A 23,073-nucleotide genomic window follows, 5' to 3' on the forward strand; every position below is an offset into this window, starting at 1 on the left:
TAAACAATGAAATACAAACTGTGTAGCAGAATTAAACTAAACTACATAGAATGTTAATATATTACAAATAATGTTAGATAATAGAAAGATATTATTATGGGACAATTTTGAAAATAACAGCGCTATCAGGATGCATGTCTAAAGAAAGAAGTTATCATATAGTCAATATAAATAGAGTGAATTGGTAAGAAGATTATCCTTTCAGCTATTTTTAAAAATGTTTATTGTCTTGCAGCCCCTAATACTTTGTGACCTAGATCATATATAGATAGACAGGTCGGCCTTATATGTTTTGAAGTTAACAACTTTTGTCAGGTTTACTACGCTGCCATCTAGTTGTTACATAAGGAGTCACGTCATAATTCCCATTTGAATTGCATTAGCGACTGTACTGCCATCTCGTGTTCGTTTACGGCGGACGGGTGGCGATCCTGGCGGTTGTTCTCTTCAAAGTGCAAACGATTTTTAACATAGCGATGACTTATCTGTTACATATGTGATCTAGGCTTTGTGACAAGGAATTCCATTGTCGCGAGGTGGATACTGTAAAAGATGATGAATAACGAGATGTTCTATGTAGAGGTATACTTAACGTGCCACAGATAAGTGATCTGGTATTTACGTCGTGGTTAGAGTATAGATAAGAGAAACGAGACGAAAGGTAATTTGAATATAATTTAGTTAATTAGGTAATTTAGGATATCAACAGACAATATAGATATCATTACTACAGAAAGTAGTGTAAATGAGTCATCTTACAACTCAAATTGATATGGAGGATTAAGTGAAGACAAAGGAATTTTTCTAATGACGCCTGACGTGTAGAAAAATTCACTAGTGTGCTGAGAAAGGAACCAAGTGCGGAGTTTGTTGCGCATGAATTAAATGCATAAACTGTAGGTTCTCAGCTGAAACAAACATGAATTGTTACATAATAGGATTTATTGCGATTTTGTTCTATATTATAGAACACATAAATTCACCTTTTGATTATACTTACGTCTTTAAATTTAAACCATACTTGTGTCAGTTTCTTCCATATTTGAGTGCTTTACAAAATGAATCATATTGAGATGCAATTAACGATGATTAAACAAGATAATTTCACAAAATATTTTGAAACGGAAATTATACATTTTCGCTGAATCTCGTTTATTTTAGTCCATTATGAGCTTCTTCGAGGGCTGTTAGCTTCCTACGTGTTCATATGGCTGAACTGCACCAGCACAATCTCATATGTGATTATCGTACCAATCAACTGTAAAGTATTATGAAAAACAGATAATTAACAAACTGAGAAATTTTGTATTTTAGATAATATCAGCCTATGTTAGGGTTGCCATAACCTGACCGAGTCATAGTTTATGTGCGTATGTGTAGGGCCTATTTAAGACCTAGTGTTTACACATGGCATGCACGAACACAAAACAGTAATATAAGTACAGTTGGGACGATCGTTCTGTGCCGGTGTGCTTGGTTACTTGAGCAACAGAGTGAGTTTATAGAAACACGTGACTTACCGCCTCGGCTGGGATCTGCAGCGTGTAGTGACATCATCATACGCAGTTGGTTCCAGGATGTGCGATGAACGGCGCATTCCACTCACAGTTGTCCAGTATCACTTATCACATCACACGTGTTATCATAATAAATACAAACTGATTATAAACATAAAATGATATCCATGGTTCAATTATATAGCAATGAAGAGAAACAGACGCAATCAATATATCTATTCATCAGACAAACTTTCGATACCAGATATATCACCACCATTGTCGTCGTGATTTTCGTTATGATCATCATCTTCATCGTCGTCGCTTTCAGTACTGCTGTCTCCGCCCGTAATTATGAAGCTTTCAATTACATTTTCCATAATTCCTTCCTGTTCAATATATTCATCTTCGATTTTTTCAACATGTTCACATACTTTTTCCCATTTTTCTACACTGCTGGCATCAACCCGTTGTTGGCACAATTTCATCACTTGCTCTAATTTAAAAGTTGTGTTTTGACCGGCTACCCACTGCTTGATATCTGCCCAAATCAATTCCAATGGATTTAGCTCAGGTGAATACGGCGGCAATCTGAGTACACAGTGTCCATTCATAGCTAAGAGATTGTCAATCACGTAAATTTTATGAAGTGGCTTATGTGCTTTAATGAGCCCGTAAAGCTCCACTTTCAGCATATTTTCCTGAAACTGCACATTGTTTCTTCTAAGCCAGTCCTGCATATCACTTTTCTTTGAATTACTTGAGGGAGCTTTACGCAACTGCATATTATGGTAAGTGCGTTATCTATTATAAAAACAGATCTAGGGGGCAAATTCGGAATCAACTTTTCCGTTATCCACTTCTGGTAATTGTTGGCATTCATTTCATGATGGTAGTCTCCAGTTTTCCTGTTCGATTTAAACATCAGAAATGCGCCAGGTACAAAACCCACTCGACCCCCTGCATGAACAATAATAAGCCTAGGTCCTTTCGAAATAGGCGCCAGTAAACCTGAGGTTATGTCATCACTCCAATTTTTTGGTCTTGTATGCGTGCTATGAATATACGTTTCATCCTCGTATATTAGAGGCCTACCTTCTTCTCTGTATTTCTTTATTGCGCGTAAATATGATACGCGCTGTTCTCGAATATCATGCCTTTCCTGTAATACCGCTTTATTATTTCTTGTCTTCTTCCATTTAAACCCCATATCACGTAAAATGATCTTTAAACTTGTACTACCGCCGTTAAAGTTTATGGCATCTTTTAGTTTAGGTAGCAGTTTACTGACAGTGGGCACTGTTTTGTCATTTATATAAAAATTATAAATTGTCTGTCGTATAACTCTTTTATCAAAATCATCAACATCTGTGATGCGTTTCGGTACACGATGAACTTTACCGGGCGTTCCAAAAGAGGTCCCTTCTTCCTCACGCTGTTTCCCTTCTTTAATTATCTTTCTTATTGTTCTTTCGGGCACTTTAGTTGCTGCACTCACTCGTTCTTGCACCTTTTTCAGCGGTATTAAAAAGTCTCCAGAAGCTGCTTCACTCTTCATGAAAGAATGTATATTGTTCACAACTTCCCGAGTTTGGCTATGCAGGGTTTTTGCGCCAAGTTTAGACTGAATAGGAGGCATTTTAGTCTACACAAACACACACAACTGCAATTTGCCACGATAATAAATAAACAATATGAATATGAACTAACTAAACTAACAAACTGCAATTATCACGCACGTGGCAGGACGATGTTACACAGCCAAGGCTTTCTGCGATACTGGCCACTTGCCATATTCTGCGCATGCGCGAGAGCGTAGGCTCACTGGCTAGCTACCACATGATTCTCACCGGCACAGAACGAACGTCCCAACTATAAGCAGATAGTGCGTACTTACAGTGAGTAATAGGGTCCTTGTTACCCAGAAGAAATTCATGGCAGTAAGCACAATTTCATCTGTTTCAACTTGATGTTGAAATCTCATAACCTAAAAAACAAAAAGGGATAACATTATTACAAGTCTATATATATACTTATACTTTTATATTTATGTTTGTACGTCTTAAATGTTAATTTCTTTTATTGTTTTATTTTTCCTCCTAATCAAGTTATGGTTACCAGTGGACATTTCATTGTATATAAGGTACTTACTTCCACAGAATAACTTTCTGAAGGAACAGCATACAGCACAAATTTTGGAACTCTACTTTCCTCGTAAATACTGGATGCACAGAGACATACAGCGACAGTTCGGAATATAAGGAAAGTTAATGACCAACAAAAGTATAGTGCTTCCGAGGTATGACTCCAGGTCAATCTGAAATAACAATATCCCCGAAAATTGTAACATACGTCGAAAAAAAAAAGTACAGCACAAACTCGCTTCCAATATCTATACTTTTGTTCTCAATAAAAAAATAATAAATTAAAGGTATTTTATTATTTAAAATAATAATAATAATAATAATAGTCTAATAATAATAATAATAATAATAATAATAATAATAATAATAATAATAATAATAATAATAATAATAATGAGTAATACTGATCATAATAATAATGACCACAATAGCAAAATTTTACCACCTATTAAAATATTAGAGTTTTTAACACCCTGTATAAACCCGGGGCTAAAGCGTAAAAATCCCACGATATGAACCTTCAAATACATTAATTCTTGCAACTGTGTGGAAGGAAATTAATTATTATTAAGGTTATTGAATAAGTAAATCAACATACTTACGTAATGCTGTTAAGGAGTTGATTGCAAATGAAATACAAATTGTTGACGAAAGATAGTAGAATAATTTTTGAGATGTGAGTGTCGATAGTTTTCGAAAGTTGTGACAGATTGTTATAATCAACCCTTATTTGTTTCCAGGTATCTTCAGGCATGGGCTAAGGACAAAAAGTAACATATATTAATTTACATGAAAACTGACTAACACGTCTAAATTTACATAAAAAAATTCACACGATAGCATGGAAAGTGCAAAGTCATATCCTCAAAATTGAATGGGATTTTTGCAAAGAACCAAGTGTTTATGCCATTAAGATTTAATCCATTACAATCAGAATATTTTTGCATTGGATTCAAAATAGTTTAGAGAAGAAATATAAGAAGAGAAAATGTACTATTAAGTGATTCAAGTGAAGAATCCTCCGTGCTATAATCTTTTCGATGTAAGAAAAATCCTAATGTAAACAATAGCACGTGACTGAAGTGAGGCTTCATTGGCCGCTGTTTGGCGCCATAGATTCTCAGTACGTGTTCCCGCCTACTGCTGTACATTCTGTTTCATGTTAAACATTTCCCGTTACTCATCATGTAGGCCTAACCTCACTACTATGCATTCGTTTGCTTAGGAAACATTTTATAATTACTGTAATTAAATTATTTTTAAGTCTTATGTCTTCACAATGGGCAGTTGAGGATGCAAAAGCCATACTTCAGTACCACGTACTTACGTGAACAACTACGAGCTCAAGTGACGCCAGCTTGTTACAAGAACAGACTACCTCGGTATTACTGTTGGTATTCATCCGCGTTCATAGTACATAACAAAATATAAATGGAGCTTTTCTTTTACATACCGTTTTACATATGAGTGAAGTTAAATGTTTCATCGTATTTAACAACTAGAATTCAATGTTTTATTTTCAAATAATACAAGATTATAGTTTCCAAATACGAACTATATTTTCCTGCGTCATGTGAGTGTTTCGACTGGGAGCCAATCACGGGTAAGACAGCAACGTGCTTATGTTTACATTAGGATTTTTCTTACAGCGAAAACAGTATACCGGTAGTTAAAAAGTCAGTATTGATAATGCTGAAAAGAACCTGACGAGGCGGTTCAATGTCAGCCGTGCTAGAAATGGTACTCTCATTTAAATACTGAAGATTAAAATTTCAACTTTGCAGGTGTTAGACTACTATTAACAGTTTTATTTAAATATGTTTCAAATTAAAGCTAAGAACTTCTATTTTATTGTGTTTTCAGCTGGACACAGTTTATTATTCCGTATTTTATAAGGTTTTTAAAATGAAATAACAGTAATTATTTCAACGATTACAAAGCATTTTTTTTTAGATTTATTTTAGGTCGCATAACTGCTGGGTCTTTTTGCGACCACAATAGAACAGTACAAGACAAGCAATGGTGACTACAAACAAAGTACACAATACATTACAATGTATCTAGAGGTAAAAAATTAAATAAATAAACAAAAAATTAATAAACAGAGTATATGAACAGTATAAATTTTACAATTAAATCATATTATACAAGGAAACTTCTTTAAAGAATTGAATTACTTGTAGAAGAACATCTGTATTGTTGAGTGCTGTAGATATATCATTTGGTATGTTGCACTTTTTCCTTGAGGTGTGGTATCTTCGGCATTCTATGGTGACGCGTTTAACGGTGAGTAAGCAATGACAGGTTTCTCAGGTTGGTGGTTCATTTCTTGATATGAGGTAGGAATGGGTTAATTTTGTATGTCCAATTCTTAATCTTGATAATAAAACCTGGTCTTTTCTATTAAGCTTGTGGATCGGTATATTAGTGGAGCATTTTGATTTGACTTCGAAAAGTTTTCTGGAGGGATTGAGAGTCCAAAGTGTAATCCATGATTCTTTACATTTATTGTCTATGAGGGAAATGAAATCTCGATGTGGTAAGAAGGTATTGTCGGGGTTGGTGGAATCTTTGGTGCTTTGTTTGCCTTCTCTATCAGCTGCATCGTTGCCTGCAGTGCCACAATGAGAGGGTATCCAGATGAAAATAACTTCTTTTCCTTTTGCTATAAGTTTATGGTATAAGATCTGAATGTCTTGTATTAATTTATCAGTTGTCCATACATTACTCAGCATTACAAAACATTGTTTTCAAATAAAAGTTGATATATTTGACATACCTTGCTTTTGATAGAAAGGAGGTACTTGTTCAGTAGCTTAAATCTTCCGGCTAATGCTAAACTGATGAGGATTATGAACAAGTCCAAGAAATTCCAAGCAAACGTAGTGAATAAACCACATAACACCAAGAACAATGCCATGAAGGGTGAATAATCTATCATTACTAAAACATGAGAGTGTGCACGCCGTATAAGGCACTGTAATAACTGAGGAAGGTCTGCATTCCTGCATTCAACAGAATCCAAGTGACTGTAGTTGTACAGTAGGTGCTCCGCTGTAAAAAAAAAAAGTAAAACTTTATCATTATATTAAGCATTCGACGAAGAAATGTTTAAACTTATACCGGGTGTTTTACAATTACAGGTACGAACTGCAGATGACAATGAAACAATACAAAAATTCGTCACAAACATAGGTGAGGAAAAACCGACAATTTCTGAAATATTTCATCACTGTGGCCACAAACTGAATGTACCTGGTACATCTGCAACCGTTACAACTTTCAGACCTCATTTCTTACCTAGCAGACATAATAGTCGTTCGTGCCTCTATATTTCATAACATGAGTTACGCGGTCTTCTGGATAATGTGCATCTTTGGGAAAGGCAGATGCTATGGTTCATGCATGGCGGAGCACCGACTCACTTTCATTTGAATGTTCTTGAGTTCTTACGCACATGCTTCCACAACAAGTATCGGCCATGGCTTACCAACACCATGGCCTCCCAGGTCCCCCGACTTGAATCCTCTGAATTTTTTGTTTGAGGATATTTGAAGTGTTTTATGTATTCCAGACCTGTTAATAATGTTAACAAACTACGGAAACGCATTGTCAATGGGTTTCGAGGTATTAGAGATATTCGAATGTGTACAATTGTCGATGAGGAAATGTGCTGATGCCTGCCTTATCATGGGCGATGGTCGTATTGAGCACATGTTACAACACTCTCTTCCTATAGTGCTCACTGTATGTTGTGTTACCGCAGAAAGCCCGTAGATAACGGAAACGACTGGTTTTCGGATCTACGTTCACGAGGAAATTTTCTTTGTTCCATTGTCCTCTACTCACTCCTGCGGTTTGTACCTATAACTAGGAAACACCCTGTACAACTATGCTTAGCTATTCGAAGATTTGTACATGCATTTTTTATATTGTTCTGCTTAGGATTAGAATATTAACTCATATCATTCATATGCAGCTTTGATTTATCAGTATCTATTTTTTTCGATTTAATGAGCAATATACCTCACCACATTTATCCCTAATAAAACCACTTACTGCTTTAAAAACTAACCTAATCCTCCCAGAAGGACAAGGGCAGATATAATTTGGACGTTTGTTTGAAATGTAGCAGGAAATCCATAATTTATCTGATTATGCTCCAATCGTTCCCATTCTAACATTATCGCTGCCCAATGCCTTGAGAGTTGAAGGAACAACACACATATAAGAGTAATTATAAAATAGAACATCACACCATCTGCCAACAGAAAATAGCATTCATTAATTGGTTTGATAATAAAATAACAATAAAGTGTCCTTTACAATGCAAACAAAAATTTAGCAACAAACTTAAAAAAATATAGAAGAGGGTTGTAAAAAGAAAAGATTATTAGAAGTGAGTACTTATACAGAAAGTCCATAAAGTCCCTGCATTAAATTTATGGAATGGTAGAAGCAGCAAAACAAACATTTTTTGTCAGACAACTCTGGGTCGGTGTTGTGGTGCCGGTAGCCTGCTAGACGGCGTTAGATTTGGAAGCACTGCATGACATAAAGTATGTCACCCTGCTGGATAGAACTGTTGCTTGCCCACCCTATGCACAGTAAGAAGTGCCCGAAAATTCTGAACAGAGCTCATAGCGACGAACGATTGCCTATCGGACTCCCTCAAAGACCTCAGCTACAGCACGTCTTCTTCAGGAGTGGCGTACACGAACATATCCATGTGACCGTATAAGGACCTCAGGCCGGTGAGGTCAGGAGATCTTGGTGACCAAGCAACAGGTCCTCTACGGCCAATCCATCTGCCTGGAAAGACAATCTCCAGGAATGCATTATGTGTGAAATGTGTTATGCGGCAATCATGCTCCAACCACATGCGCTGTCTTACCGTCAAGGAAACTTCCTTCAGTAAATGAAGAAGGGTTTCTTGGAGAAGGTGAAGGTAGGTTCTGCCGTTGTGACGGGTTGGAAATAAAATGAGACCAATCAGCGTAACAGCTGAACAAACTATACTCCCGAATCTAACGCCGTCTAGCGGCATAATGCCGACCCTAAGTGCCTGTCAAAAATGTTTATTTTGGGACCTCTTCTATCATCCATTAAATTTAATGCACAGGCAAACTAAAAGGAAAAGAATATTGCACTCAAAATACAAAATTCCGAAACAGATAATGAGATAAACGAATTAATAATGAAAGTTTATAAATATTTACAATATTATATTTCTTTAACTTTGAGTCTGTCCCTAAGAGAAATCGTACTCATTCTGTCCCTCTTCCACCGAATATGTCCCTGTCAAAAATAAATCCTCTCAAGTACTTACTCGATGACAATATCGTGAATTCAATGTCCTTAAGTCGTAGTACACAGAGAACAGTGCTTGTAGCCGAGAAAATTATCATTAAGAAACTGTAGGCAACACGTCTGCTAATCCATGTAAATCTACGAACAAATTAAAAGCACGATAAAGTTATACCGATACAATATTATTTTAGAAAGTGAAAATTATACATTTTCATAATGAAAACTAAAAACCTTGATTAAAAACACATAAATAATTAGATAAAATATACATCTTCATTACACAACTTTTAACTGTATCACTTCGGAATATGTATGATAAGACTTTCTTGTGTTAAATTCTAATGTACCTTGTTTACATGTTTCGACCTATTTATGCGTCATCTTTAGAACTGGTCGTTGTTGGTCTCGGCGCCTCTTGTTGTTTCCTGTGAGGGTGCGTTCGTGTGGTACAGTGTAGAGTCAAAGAGTGTATGTGTTTTGAAATTGAATTGTGTGTTGAGAATATCGTTGCGGTGTGTTTTCGTATGTCTGTATATTTCATATTGTTCTAGTGTGTTGAGTTTCTGGCTTTTTGGTTGGATGTGCAGTATTTCCATGTCTGTGTTGATGTCTCTGTAGGTGTGGTTGGCATATGTGGAGGTGTTTTGTAATTTTGTTATGGCTGTGATGTGTTCTTTGTAACGTGTTTGAAATGATCTGCCTGTCTGTCCTATATAGAAGTTGTTGCAGGCGTTACATTTGAGTTTGTATACGCCTGTGTGGTTGTATTTGTTTATTTGTGTTGTTTGTATGTCGAGATGTTTTTGTAGAGTGTTATTTGTTCTGCATGCGATGTTGTAATTTAATTTCTTGAATGAGGTTGCAATTTTGTATGTGTTTTTATTTTCGTATGTTAGTGTGATGTATTTTTTGTGTTCTTGTGTTTGTGTTGTATTCTTCTGTTTTTTGTGGTTATGCTTTTTCTTACGTATTATGTTGTCTATTATGTTGGGGTTGTATCCGTTTTCTTGTGCTATGTATTTGATTATGTTTAGTTCTTCGTTGTAATCCTGTTGGTTCATTGGTATGTTGAGTAGTATTTGTACCATTGTTCGGAATGCAGCTTGTTTGTGTTGTGTGGGATGGTTGGATGTGTTGTGTATGTTGTTGTGGGTTTTCTGTATACTTTGAATGTGTGTTTGTTGTTGACTTTTGTTATTGTGATGTCTAGAAAATTTATGAATATGTTGTTTTCAATTTCTAATGTGTAGTGTAGCTTTGGGTGTATTTTGTTCATGTGTTGATGTAGGTTTTGGATGTGTCTTTTGTTTCCTTTGCATAGTATTAGTATGTCATCTATGTATCTGTGCCAATATATGATGTTGTCTGCGTGTTTGTTGTTGTCTTTGTTTAGTATGTATGTATGTTCTATGTGGTGTAAGAATATGTATAAGAATATGTGTAAATATAGATAAAATAATTTAAATTTAAATGTAATTATAAAAATTAAAGACACCAAGGTTTGAACTGTGGATCTCTCGATCTGAAGTTGAATGTTCTAATTCTGAGCTATACCACCGCTTGTTTTTAATGTGGTAAAGTTTCATTATCACAATGAGGGAGAATACAGCAATGGAGAAGCCTGGGGAATTGTCTGAATACCAGCACGGACGAATGACCGTCTAAAACAGGTGTACGACAAATATGTTAAGAATGATGTTATTTTGTTCGTAGGATTGTTACATTAGACCTGCGGCATCGTTTCACAAACATCCCTATTCAGAAATAAAATGCAATTTTTAACACTTTTATCATAAATAACTATTAGTTTCATCATACATCCATATTATATTCCTTTTAATGACAATTGAAGGGTTCAGAGCCATAGTGGGCCAAGTGCCATTTATTAAAAACGGAGAAAGCAAGGGTTAAAGTTAAGTGAATACCATAGTTTAATGAAGATTGACATACCATTTAGTTTTAATGTGTATACTGTATATTACTTGCTATGTGTTTCCATGGAATTATGGTAATAATCCTTGTTTTGTACGGTTTTAGTAAATGGCGTTTGGCCCACTATGGTTCTGAATCTTCAATTCTTGCAGCATTTTCCTGTGTTCTAAAATATGTTCTTAACTACAAATTGGACTTTGAAATGTAAAATATATCGGAATAATATATTAAATTCATGGGAATTCTTTTTTTAATAGTGTTAACTTCTACTTTATACCCTCCACAACCAGAAATAGGAAAGATTACACAGCATGAAAAGTAAACCACATACCTGATGGCTTTAGCATGTTGACTTCCAATACCTTCTACAGGCATCAATGCAAAACATTGAGCAAGCATTAACACTGAACGTATGTTTAAATGCGTTGTTTTATTATTTGCATTACTGCTGTTACCAATGGTATTCTTCTGGCGTAAATTTTTCATACCGGCCGTGTTACGTTCTTCCTTCGATTGGGAATCTATTTCAAATATCTCACTTTTGCACTCATTAATAAACGCTATTCCATAATCATCTTTAAATGCTAGAATGAACCATCACACAAAGAAGTTAGTTTATTATCGCATATCAAGTTCAATATTTTATTCCTTTTTTAATTGTTTAGGTATGGTAATATACATTAATTTTAAGACACATCGCTAAAATTATTATTCTTTATGCTCGACCATGCCGAAATGTAGTAATTATACACCTGGTAGCAGTCCTTTAATGCATGTCATTAAAGTACACCTACTCATTAAAGTACAGGTGTTCAGCCAATGACAAGTCAGCTTTGTACCGTTATAAAACCGCAAGTATCGATTATTCTCGGATATGCAATCGAAAGAGAATTAGCGAAAAGTCACGGAGGCTGGAAATCCAATATTGTCGCAGAAGGTTATGTTCTGTTACTATAACAATTAGCGTTAATTGTAAATAATATTCAAATAAATTCAATTTGTCATCTCGTTTTTCAATGTCGAATTCAATAATCAAGGTTATATCAAGTTTAACGGGATTACATCAAGGTCAATGACATTATTGTTCCTCGGAAAAAATCAATACTTTCGCGTCTGCGCACATCACACAATTCACGACCTAGAACAAGGTCACTTCCGATCTTGTCAGATACAAATAAAATGTATACATCTGAATAATTTCAAGTTATAAATATGGTCGAGCATAAAAAGTCGTATGAAACTTGCCTATAATGGTAATTAAGACGCTCGTATGAATATTATGAAACTGCTTGCGCTCGTTTCATAAATATCCATACTTGCGTCTTATATACTATCATTATAGGCTCGTTGCATAATGTACTATTATAACACAGGTGTGGCAAGAGATGAAACCTGATGACATTAGTAGGCCTACTGGCAAAATTAGGAAAATTTGCTTTCATCTATGTGGAAAACTGTTCATATTAAATTTATCGTCAGTCACTTCTGTTACTTTATGAATTGGCAGAAATTCAACCTTAATACAACACAATCACTTCCTACTGTATATGTTTTATGATACTTTCTATATAAAAAACAAATTATCAGAATATATTCCTTTAAGTTCCAGTAGAGTTTGAACGCAATGAATATGATTTAAAACGTATTTTCAGCTTAATAATAATAATAATAATAATAATAATAATAATAATAATAATAATAATAATTTGTTTTTATATAGAAAGTATCATAAAACATATACAGTAGGAAGTGATTGTGTTGTATTAAGGTTGAATTTCTGCCAATTCATAAAGTAACAGAAGTGACTGACGATAAATTTAATATGAAGTTTTCCACATAGATGAAAGCAAATTTTCGCTATAATAATAATAATAATAATAATAATAATAATAATAATAATAATAATAATAATAATAATAATTTGTTTTTATATAGAAAGTATCATAAAACATATACAGTAGGAAGTGATTGTGTTGTATTAAGGTTGAATTTCTGCCAATTCGTAGAGTAACAGAAGTGACTGACGATAAATTTAATATGAACAGTTTTCCACATAGATGAAAGCAAATTTTCGCCATAATAATAATAATAATAATAATAATAATAATAATAATAATAATAATAATAATAAAAGGCATCATAAATGGCTAAAATAGGCAGGTAAAAAGACATTATAAATAGCTAAAATACGCAATAAAAGGCAATTACAAAAATCTTGCACTAGACCCACAACCTTGCACTTTCCACAAAGGGATTTCGGCAGCAAGAAAAGCTTTACATAAGTCGAATGCAAATTGAGATTTTCGCCTCGATGTTGCAATTACTGTTGGAAGCAAAGAAATCTTCTTCCCAGTACCCTTGGAAAGTGCATTTTTGTGTTTGTTTGTACTGATATGTTGCGATATGAAATATTTAGCTAGCTACAATAACATCGCAATGAAAACTGAAAGAAAAATAACCGTTAAAAATAACGTTAGACCCGCACTCATTGTTGCCCTGTCAAATAAACACAAGCGATAATTAAAACGCTTACTGTTATACATTTTTGCACGGCAGCACTCATTTTTGTAAAGAGAATATGAAGTGACTGAAAGACAATAATATACATTCGGTGAAGTCACTTTCATTGTAGCGGTTATAGAAATAAATTAAAATATACCTGTAGGCAATTTTTAATAATTAATTAATAAATAATAAATAAATAATCAAATAAAGACAAAAAAAGCATTTATTTGTAAATTAGGCATTTATATTAAAAAAGGCAGAAAAAGGCAACATAAAATTGTGACGTTTCAATCACAATAGTACATTATGCAACGAGCCTATAATGGTAGTAATTAAGACGTGAGTATGTTTGTTTATGAAACTCGCTTGCGCTCGTTTCATAATTTTCATACGAGCGTCTTAATTACCATTATAGGCAAGTTTCATACTTTTTATGCTCGACCATATTTCTAACTTGAAATTATTCAGAAGTATTCATGTTATGGTTATGTGGAACGAGTGAAACTGACCTGAATTGTGAGATGTGCGCAGACGCGAAAGTATTGATTTTTTCCGAAACACTAATGTCATTGACCTTGATATAATCTAGAGAATAACATGAAGATTAGGCTTAATATAACCTGGAAATTGATTTATAATTGAAAAACGAGATGACAAATTGAATTTATTTGAATATTATTTACAATTAACGCTAATTATTATAGTAACAGAACATAACCTTCTGCGACAGTATTGGATTTCCAGCCTCCGTGACTTTTTGGTAATAGTCTTTCGATTGCATATCCGAGAATAATCGATACTTGCGGTTTTATAATGGTAGAATCAGTACAAAGGTGAATTTACATTGGCTAAACAACTGAATTATAATGAATAGGTGTACTTTAATGAGGTGCCTTAAAGGGCTACCACCAGGTGTATAATTACTACATTTCGGCATGGTCGAGCATAAAGGTATAATTCGTACAGATTTACTTTCAAAATGAAGATAGATTTAACACATTTAAAAAGGCATTCTGCCAAAGTTCCGGTCTCTGACCATTACCATAATAATAATAATAATAATAATAATAATAATAATAATAATGATAATACTACTAACAATAATATAATAATAAAAATAAAAGTAATAATGATAATAATAATAATAATAATAATAATAATAATAATAATAACAATAAAGGTAAAAAGCAATGGTATCCCCGTCACATGCCATGAAGGCACTTGGAGGGCATGGAGGTGGAGCCCCATGCTTTCCATAACCTCGGCACTAGAATGAGGTGGTGTGGTCGACACCACGCTCCGACCGCCTTTCACCCCCGGGAAATATCCGGTACTCAATTTTATAGGAGGCTGAGTGAACCTCGGGGCCGTTCTGGAAGTTTGACAACGAGAAATAATAATAATAATAATAATAATAATAATAATAATAATAATAATAATAATAATAATAATAACAATAATAATAATAATAATAATAAAGGTAAAAAGCAATGGTATCCCCGTCACATGCCATGAAGGCACTTGGAGGGCATAGAGGTAGAGCCCCATGCTTTCCATAACCTCGGCACTAGAATGAGGTGGTGTGGTCGACACCACGCTCCGACCGCCTTTCACCCCCGGGAAATATCCGGTACTCAATTTTATAGGAGGCTGAGTGAACCTCGGGGCCGTTCTGGAAGTTTGACAACAAGAAATAATAATAATAATAACAATAATAATAATAATAATAATAATAATAATAATAATAATAATAACAATAATAATAATAATTTGTTTTTCCACGACACAGAGATTACTGAAGCCCAAAGATATATTTTCGTGCTTTCAATAGGCTACCCTAAAAGATCGCACATTTTAACACATTTATAACTTACATCTCATGATTAAGCACCACTCCTATGAACTGACGTAGGCCTATATGAAACCAGAATCTGATAACACACTGAACGTGTGATGCCGTCAGAGATGTGAGTACATTATTTTAACGCTTTGCAAAATACAGTGTGAGATAACATCTACCAATAATGTTATGGTTTATTTTTAAGATGCCCAGTAGCTTTTATAAGCTTTGTGCAAAGGGAAAAACCCTTTCATCACATATAATAACGTAGAAAGAAAGTAAGCCTCGTACATCTCTTAGAATTGGGCTACAACGTCCATTCTGTCACTTTCTTTTCTCTCGCGAAGAGATTTCTGTTAACTGGTACGACAAGGAGACACCACAGTCTAGTATATGCACAGTCACGAAGCTTGAGTTGTGAGGGTACCAGGAAGAATAGACTGTGCCGGTACTATTTCGCATTGTCTGTAATGAGGCGATAGTAGCGATCCTAGTGGTTAGCAACTCTCTATGGATGCATATTTACTACGCATTGAGCTTCGTGACTGTATATACTAGACTGTGTAGACACTATGACTGTATCCCGAGTTTAATTAGTTAGGTTAAGTCTAGACTATTTTGTTATTTTTAAAGTACCCACCCTTTTCCCTGCAGAATGTAGGCCTATCAGACTTAAAATCAGAGTAACAAGAAGAATAAACGTGAGATGAGAAAAATGTGATTGTCGCGTCCTTGTATGTCAAATGATAGAAGCTGCAGGTTTAGGTTGGTTGTAGCTGTAGTTTTAGTATTTAATTTAGGACGACTTCAATGCAGATGTCACTCTGTTAGCAATGCATAACTTTCTTGCATTGATATGGTATTTGAACTTATTTTGTTGCATTAATTATATTTATATCTCTCATCAGTAGGAATGGAAGTTCGGACACCGAAACTATGAAGTTAACTACGTCGCGTGTTACAAAAGTCGTGTTGTTTACATAAACTCTGGGTACTACAGTACTTCCACAAAGCACTCCTGTGCTTGAATCAAAACATTGTTAGGTATAATCAGGTGACTAAAACAGTAGGGTATAACACACATTTACAAAAGCGATTTACTTCATTCTCTTCTTTATAGAAAATAGTGATACATTTTAAATAAATAATAATCATGTACTTTAAATGCCATTGATTTTGTTGCAAGGTACAACTGTGTACATTCGTAAATTATTGTCAAATATAAACTTATTTTTATTGTCACTCAAACAAGAAACTGCTCTTTCGACATCATACGATTTTATTATAGTTTTTATTTATTATAATATTGTGCCTGTTGACTATTTAATTCATATTGCACTTCACACAGTTTGGAATATCCAGGGTTTCTTCAAGAATATTCTTCTGTTTTGGTTCAACCATTTTATTGTTACCAACAGCTGATCGTATAGAATTTAATGTTACTTCATAACAAGACGGTAAATATTGTGTACTACATGTTTGTTGGAATCGGCAATTTTCTAAACGTATACTTTTCAATGAAGTGTTTAAAATATGGATTCTCAAGTTTATGGAACGGAATACTCACACATATAATCATCAGACGCAAGTCGTAATAAAAAGTGGACTGATCCGAAATCAAATCAATAAACAATTTCAGATGTTCGATATTGTGTTATTTTAGAGCCACAATGTTTTGTAAATCATGACGCTTATTAACTTTGATGTCTAACTTACACTATTTACACCATAAGAAAGCAACAGAAGTTAATGGAATCCCCAACGAATTAGTGAAATGCTTGGGTGAAGACAAGAAAGAAATTCATCATGCAACGAAATACATGAAAAACGCGAATGGCCTGAAGATTTTACGGAGACAGTATTGCTTCCAATACCGAAGAAAAGTAATGCCAAGAAATGTAACGAGTTCAGAACTATCAGCCTGATATCGCACTCGGCGAAAATTCTCTTGCGAATACTGAATCGACGTTTATATTCTAAGATGGAATAACAGTTGGAAGAAGAGCAGTTTGGTTTTAGGAAGGGAAAAGGTACGAGAGATGCAATTGGACTGCTATGAACAATCAGCGAAAGATATCTAGAGAAGAATAAAGAAGTGTATGTAGTATTTGTGGATTTAGAAAAGGCTTCAGTCAGAGTGGATTGGAATAAACTGATGAAGATCCTAAAGAAAATTGGTAGACCTATGGATTGGAAAGAGAGTAATCAGTAACCGTTATATGAAACAACGACCTAGAGTCAGAATAGGAGAAGAAATGTCAGAAGGAAGTGAAATAGGGAGAGGAGTACGTTAAGGATGTCCTTTATCACCTACCCTGTTCAAATGCATAAGATTTGCTGATGATATGGCGGTGTTAGCAGAAGAGGAGACGATACTAAGGGATATGCAACTGGAGCTAAATGACAGCTGTGAGCAGTATGGAATGAAGATAAATGCAAACAAGACGAAGAACTTAGTCATAGGAAGAAAAATAAAGAAGGTAAACTTACGAATTCTAAATGAGGCAGTAGGGCAAGTGAACAGCTTCAAATACTTGGGGTGTACTATAAGCAGTAACATGAGCTGCTGCCAGGAAGTCAAAAGGAGAATAGCAATGGCAAACGAAGATTTTAACACAAAAAGAAGCACCTTCTGCGGACCTCTAGAAAAAGAATTAAGGAAGAGTCAAGTAAAGTGCTTTGTGTGGAGTGTGGCATTGTATGGGGAAAAAACATTACGACGAAGTCAAGAGAAGCGACTAGAAGCATTTGAAATGTGGATATGGAGAAGGATGGAGTATGTGAAATGGATAGACAGAATAAGAAACGAAGCTGTGCTGGAAAGAGAGGATGACGAAAGAATGATGCTCAAACCGATCAGAATGAGAAAAAGGAATTGGCTGGGTCACCGTCTAAGAAGAAACTGCCTACTGAAGGATCCACTGGAAGGAATGGTGAACGGGAGAAGAGTTCGGGGCAGAAGAAGATATCAGATGATACACGGTATTAAGATATACTATGGATAGCAAGGAGATGCACTATCACCTTTGCTTTTTAACTTTGCTCTAGAGTATACCATTAGGAAAGTCCAGGATAATAGAGAGGGTTTGGAATTGAACGGGTTACATCAGCTGCTTGTCTATGCGGATGACGTGAATGTGATAGGAGAAAATCCAAAAACGATTAGGGAAAACACGGGAATTTTACTGGAAGCAAGTAAAGAGATAGGTTTGGAAGTAAATCCCGAAAAGACAAAGTATATGATTATGTCTCGTGACGAGAATATTGTACGAAATGGAAATATAAAAATTGGAAATTTATCTTTTGAAGAGGTGGAGAAGTTCAAATATCTTGGAGCAACAGTAACAAATATAAATGATACTCGAGAGGAAATTAAACACAGAATAAATATGGGAAATGCCTGTTATTATTCGGTTGAGAACCTTTTGTCATCTAGTCTGCTGTCAAAAAATCTGAAAGTTAGAATTTATAAAACAGTTATATTACCGGTTCTTCTGTATGGTTGTGAAACTTGGACTCTCACTTTGAGAGGGTTTAGGGTGTTTGAGAATAAGGTGCTTAGGAAAATATTTGGGACTAAAGAGAGATGAAGTTCCAGGAGAATGGAGAAAGTTACACAACGCAGAACTGCATGCATTGTATTCTTCACCTGACATAATTAGGAACATTAAATCCAGACGTCTGAGATGAGTAGGCCATGTAGCACGTATGGGTGAATCCAGAAATGCATATAGAGTGTTGGGAGGCCGGAGGGAAAAAGACCTTTGGGGAGGCCGAGACGTAGATGGGAAGATAATATTAAAATGGATTTGAGGGAGGTGGGATAAATTGATAGAAAATGGATTAATCTTACTCAGGATAGGGACCAATGGCGGGCTTATGTGAGGGCGGCAATGAACCTCCGGGTTCCTTAAAAGCCAGTAAGTAAGTATAGATCACATGCGGAGACTAAGAGGAAGTCATAAAATAGGAAGGATCGGAGATTGCCGGGTTTGCAGTGAAAGACATGTCCTGGAAAAGAACATTTATGTATGCATGTAATACATCGCACTTGAAGATATGTGTCAGAAGAAGAACAAAATTGTTTATGTACATCTGAAGTCTGATTAGTGTAATATGTTGCCAGTCAGCCATGTATTCAATGGAGGGGGAAAGGAACTGTCCACCCTACCGAATTTATCCTTAGGCTTAGTTGCCTCATGAATTATACCTTATTGGCGTTATATGATGACGCAGAATATCTGCACGGAAATATCATATGTACAGGGACATCATTTTATTTTTACTAACATTTCTAATATTAACCTGTCTATACCTTTAGAGAACCGGAAACTCCGCTTGCTCCCCCCTCCAAGACTGGAGTTCGATGATACTGGCGTAAAACACAAATCACTCTACTAGGTATAGGAAGGAAGAAAAGTAGTTCATCCATTTACGTAAACTAGGAAATATCGCGATTTTGAGTTTGATAATTTTCATTAGGTTTTTCTTTAATCAAAGTACAGTACTGTATGAAGAATAAGTGTTTTTACTCACGAAGTGAGTTATCCATGCGAACGTATTCATTATGCAATGTATATTATACTGTCTACAGCACATTAGCGTACAATATAGAGAAAGAAGTTAAATTGAAAAATAATCATAATATGAATATTTAAACACAATTTTGAAAATGGTGGCCGTTCATTTCGATACAGGCTTCAGTTCTTTTGTGCATATTATCGCACTATAGACTATTGCATCTAATTCCAATTGCCAGTTTCGTCCTTCATGTTGAAATAATTCTGTACCTACTCTACGTACTGTGAATTCAATCTTCACTTCTGCCCGACCCGAAAATATAAAATTACTCAGACATGCTATCTACTGTCCGTCCAAGTGGTTATGCCGCAGGATTGTAGAAAGGGAGGAAATCACGTGACAGTTAATTACTTAACGAGGCCCCTTTATTTAAGTTAAATTAAACAGCTGTATAATATTACGTAAACTTCCAATTCCTAAGAGAAATTAATGTTTTCAGAAAAGAGCTAAGACAGCCCAGCTATTACAGAGGGGCGAGCAGAAGCAGGTGGGGGAAATCGGGATGCGACGTAGGCAAACGGACAGTACCTGTGCGAAAATATGATTCAATATTGAAAGCTCTTTCGTCACTGGAAAACGCGAACATATTTCTGGAACGTACTATACTCAGTAACTCAGTACTGCTTACTATCTGCGGTCTTGGTTCTGTGTGGAGTTGGAACTTCCTTAGTAGAAGGGGTGGGAGTGAAGTACATTCAAAAACTCAGGTACAATAAAAATTGAAGTAAAAATAAAATGATGTCCCTGTACTTCGGTAGGCCTACACCATAATAATTTGTCACTTGTGAGGTTCCAACCTGTCTTCGTACAGTTGACTAAACAACGGAAATTAAATTTTAAACTTCAGCTGCTGCCCTGTGTTGACAAGCTAACTATACAATAAGAGAAAGATTTAGAAGTAAGCTATAATATATTTTGAAGACATATAATAATTTTTCTGGAGATACTGTTTGCACTAAAAAATTCAGGTAAGCAGATAAAGAAATCGAAACGTGGATCCTCCTAATACAATGCCAGCAATCTGCTCAGATGATCGACCGTATGGCATTTTATCCTTATCAATAGTCACTCCAAACTCTGTAGGTATAAAGTATACGTTAATCAAATAGACAGAGTGTTTTCATCAAGCACACGCGAAGATCGTGATAAAAGAGGAGCCAGTTCATGGAAAACACGTGTTTATTTCTCAGGCATATCGTGATGTCCAAACATGAATAATTTGTTGCCCCTATAAATTATTTATACACTGAAGCAAGGGCAGGCATAAAACACACTTAGCCAACGCCAAAGATACGCAAAAAACCTATTTCTTTTAGTTAGTATTAATGTTCAATGTACGTACTGCGTAACCATTTTATTAAGCTTAAATTTGGGTATTCTAGCAATTCATGAAAAAATAATGACATAATATATTATATATAGTTTATTTATGCATTTATTCATTTATGGGAAATGCCTGTTATTATTCGATTGAGAAGCTTTTGTCATTAGGTCTGCTCTCAAAGATTATCAAATTGTTATATCTTTGGTTCTGACTTATCCCGTGGTTTGAAAGCTCGCTTACACGATCAGAAAATTGCAGGTCAGATACCTTTGATCGCCAGTAGGCCTATACAGACGGTGGACAAATTATTAGCAAAATTGAAGATTTTATTATATATTTTTACAAAATATGATTCTTCAATTTAGACTACAGTTGACATTTTTGTATATTTCCAAATTATTAGCAAAATTGAACATTTTTATTGCATACTTTTCAAAATTTAACTCCTCAATTTGGACTACATTTGATATTTTTTCATATTTACAAATTATTGGCAAACCTGAAGGTTTTATTGCATATTTTTACAAAATTCGATTCTTCAATTTGGACTACAGTTGACATTTTGGATATTTCCAAATTATAAGCAAAACTGAAGATTTTTGTTTCATATTTTTACAAAATTTGACTCTTCAATGCAGTTGACATGTTTGCTAATTTACAAATTATTAGCAAAATTGAAGATTTTTATTATATATTTTTACAAAACTTGACTCTTCAATTTAAACTACAGTTGACATTTTTGCATATTTCTGTCTACTGTAATGATGGAAATATCCAAAATTGTCAACTGTAGTCTAAATTGAAAAGTCAAATTTTGTAAACAGAATTAGCATAAAAATCGTCAATTTTGTTAATAATTTGTCCACGTTTGTACTTAGAGACATGGCGCAATTTTGATAGGACAAATATTTAAGGAGCTGTAATACATTTTCCATAGATGCCAGAACAAACTTTATGTACATTGTGTGAGTTTTCTCTTATTAACTTAAATATAGGCACGAAAAGTTGTCCACAATCATTGCAGGAAACATTTCACGGAGTCCAGGAACCAGCTCTGCGGAACCCTGAGGTTCCATGGAACACAGTTTGAGAATCATTGGTCCAAAAGAATCGGTAAAACTCGTATAATAAAAAAGGAAAATGAAATTTAGGACTGCCCAAAAATGGTAGATTCTTCAACTAGAACTGGACACAAACGTCGAAGAATGTTGACGACGATGAACGCTCATTACGTGAACAAATGAGTAATTATATAAATGCACTAAAATTAAAATTAAAACAAATTTATGTAAATAAATATAATATACTTAATTATGGCTTTTGAGGAACTCGGAAGTTCATTGCCGCCCTCACATAAGCCCGCCATTGGTCCCTATCCTGAGCAAGATTAATCCAGTCTCTATCACCATATCCCACCTTCCTCAAATCCATTTTAATATTATCCTCCCATCTACATCTCAGCCTCCCCAATGGTATTTTTCCCTCCGGCCTCCCAACTAACACTCTATATGTATTTCTGAATTTGCCAATACGTGCCACATGCCCTGCTCATCTCAAACGTCTGGATTTAATGTTCCTAATTATGTCAGGTGAAGAATACAATGCGTGCAGTTCTGCGTTGTGTAACTTTCTCCATTCTCCTCTCTCTTTAGTCCCAAATATTTTCCTAAGCACCTTATTCTCAAACACCCTTAACTCTCTCAAAGTGAGAGTCCAAGTTTCACAACCATACAGAACAACCGGTAATATATCTGTTTTATAAATTCTAACTTTCAGCTTTTTTGACAGCAGACTAGATGACAAAAGCTTCTCAACCGAGTAATAACACGCATTTCCCATATTTATTCTGTGTTTAATTTCCTCCCGAGTGTCATTTATATTTATTACTGTTGCTCCAATATATTTGAATTTTTCAACCTCTTCAAAGAATAAATTTCCAAG

General features: G+C 34.9%; 1 protein-coding gene across 2 annotated transcripts; it reads right to left on the reverse strand.

Annotated features, from left to right (window-relative positions):
* Positions 1 to 1,087: 1,087 nt before the first annotated feature.
* On the reverse strand, positions 1,088 to 9,082 carry LOC138713757 (gustatory receptor for sugar taste 64f-like). 2 transcript variants are annotated; one of them, XM_069846148.1, is made up of 7 exons: positions 8,970 to 9,082; positions 7,716 to 7,901; positions 6,420 to 6,694; positions 4,243 to 4,397; positions 3,648 to 3,813; positions 3,394 to 3,483; positions 1,088 to 1,258 (listed from the first exon to the last, which is right to left on the reverse strand). In XM_069846148.1, exons 1-7 carry the CDS (start codon positions 9,046 to 9,048, stop codon positions 1,196 to 1,198), a joined length of 1,014 nt encoding a protein of 337 aa, XP_069702249.1. In that variant the 5' UTR covers positions 9,049 to 9,082; the 3' UTR covers positions 1,088 to 1,195. The 2 variants fall into 2 exon arrangements, with proteins under 2 accessions (XP_069702249.1, XP_069702250.1); XM_069846149.1 differs by having other exon boundaries at positions 1,091 to 1,258; positions 7,716 to 7,840; positions 8,970 to 9,075.
* Between the last annotated feature and the right edge of the window lie 13,991 nt (positions 9,083 to 23,073).

This window comes from Periplaneta americana, chromosome 14, assembly GCF_040183065.1.
Source record: "Periplaneta americana isolate PAMFEO1 chromosome 14, P.americana_PAMFEO1_priV1, whole genome shotgun sequence".
Lineage (NCBI taxonomy): Eukaryota > Metazoa > Arthropoda > Insecta > Blattodea > Blattidae > Periplaneta > Periplaneta americana.

What these genes read in the sequence shown, in the direction of transcription:
- LOC138713757 (XM_069846148.1), bottom strand. Translation starts at nt 9,048, where the DNA reads ATGATAATTTTCTCGGCTACAAGCACTGTTCTCTGTGTACTACGACTT. An exon ending in ATTCACGATATTGTCATCGA is followed by an intron (nt 7,902 to 8,969) that starts GTAAGTACTTGA and finishes TTCTGTTGGCAG; the next exon opens with ATGGTGTGATGTTCTATTTT. An exon ending in TCCTTTCTATCAAAAGCAAG is followed by an intron (nt 4,398 to 6,419) that starts GTATGTCAAATA and finishes TTTTGTCCTTAG; the next exon opens with CCCATGCCTGAAGATACCTG.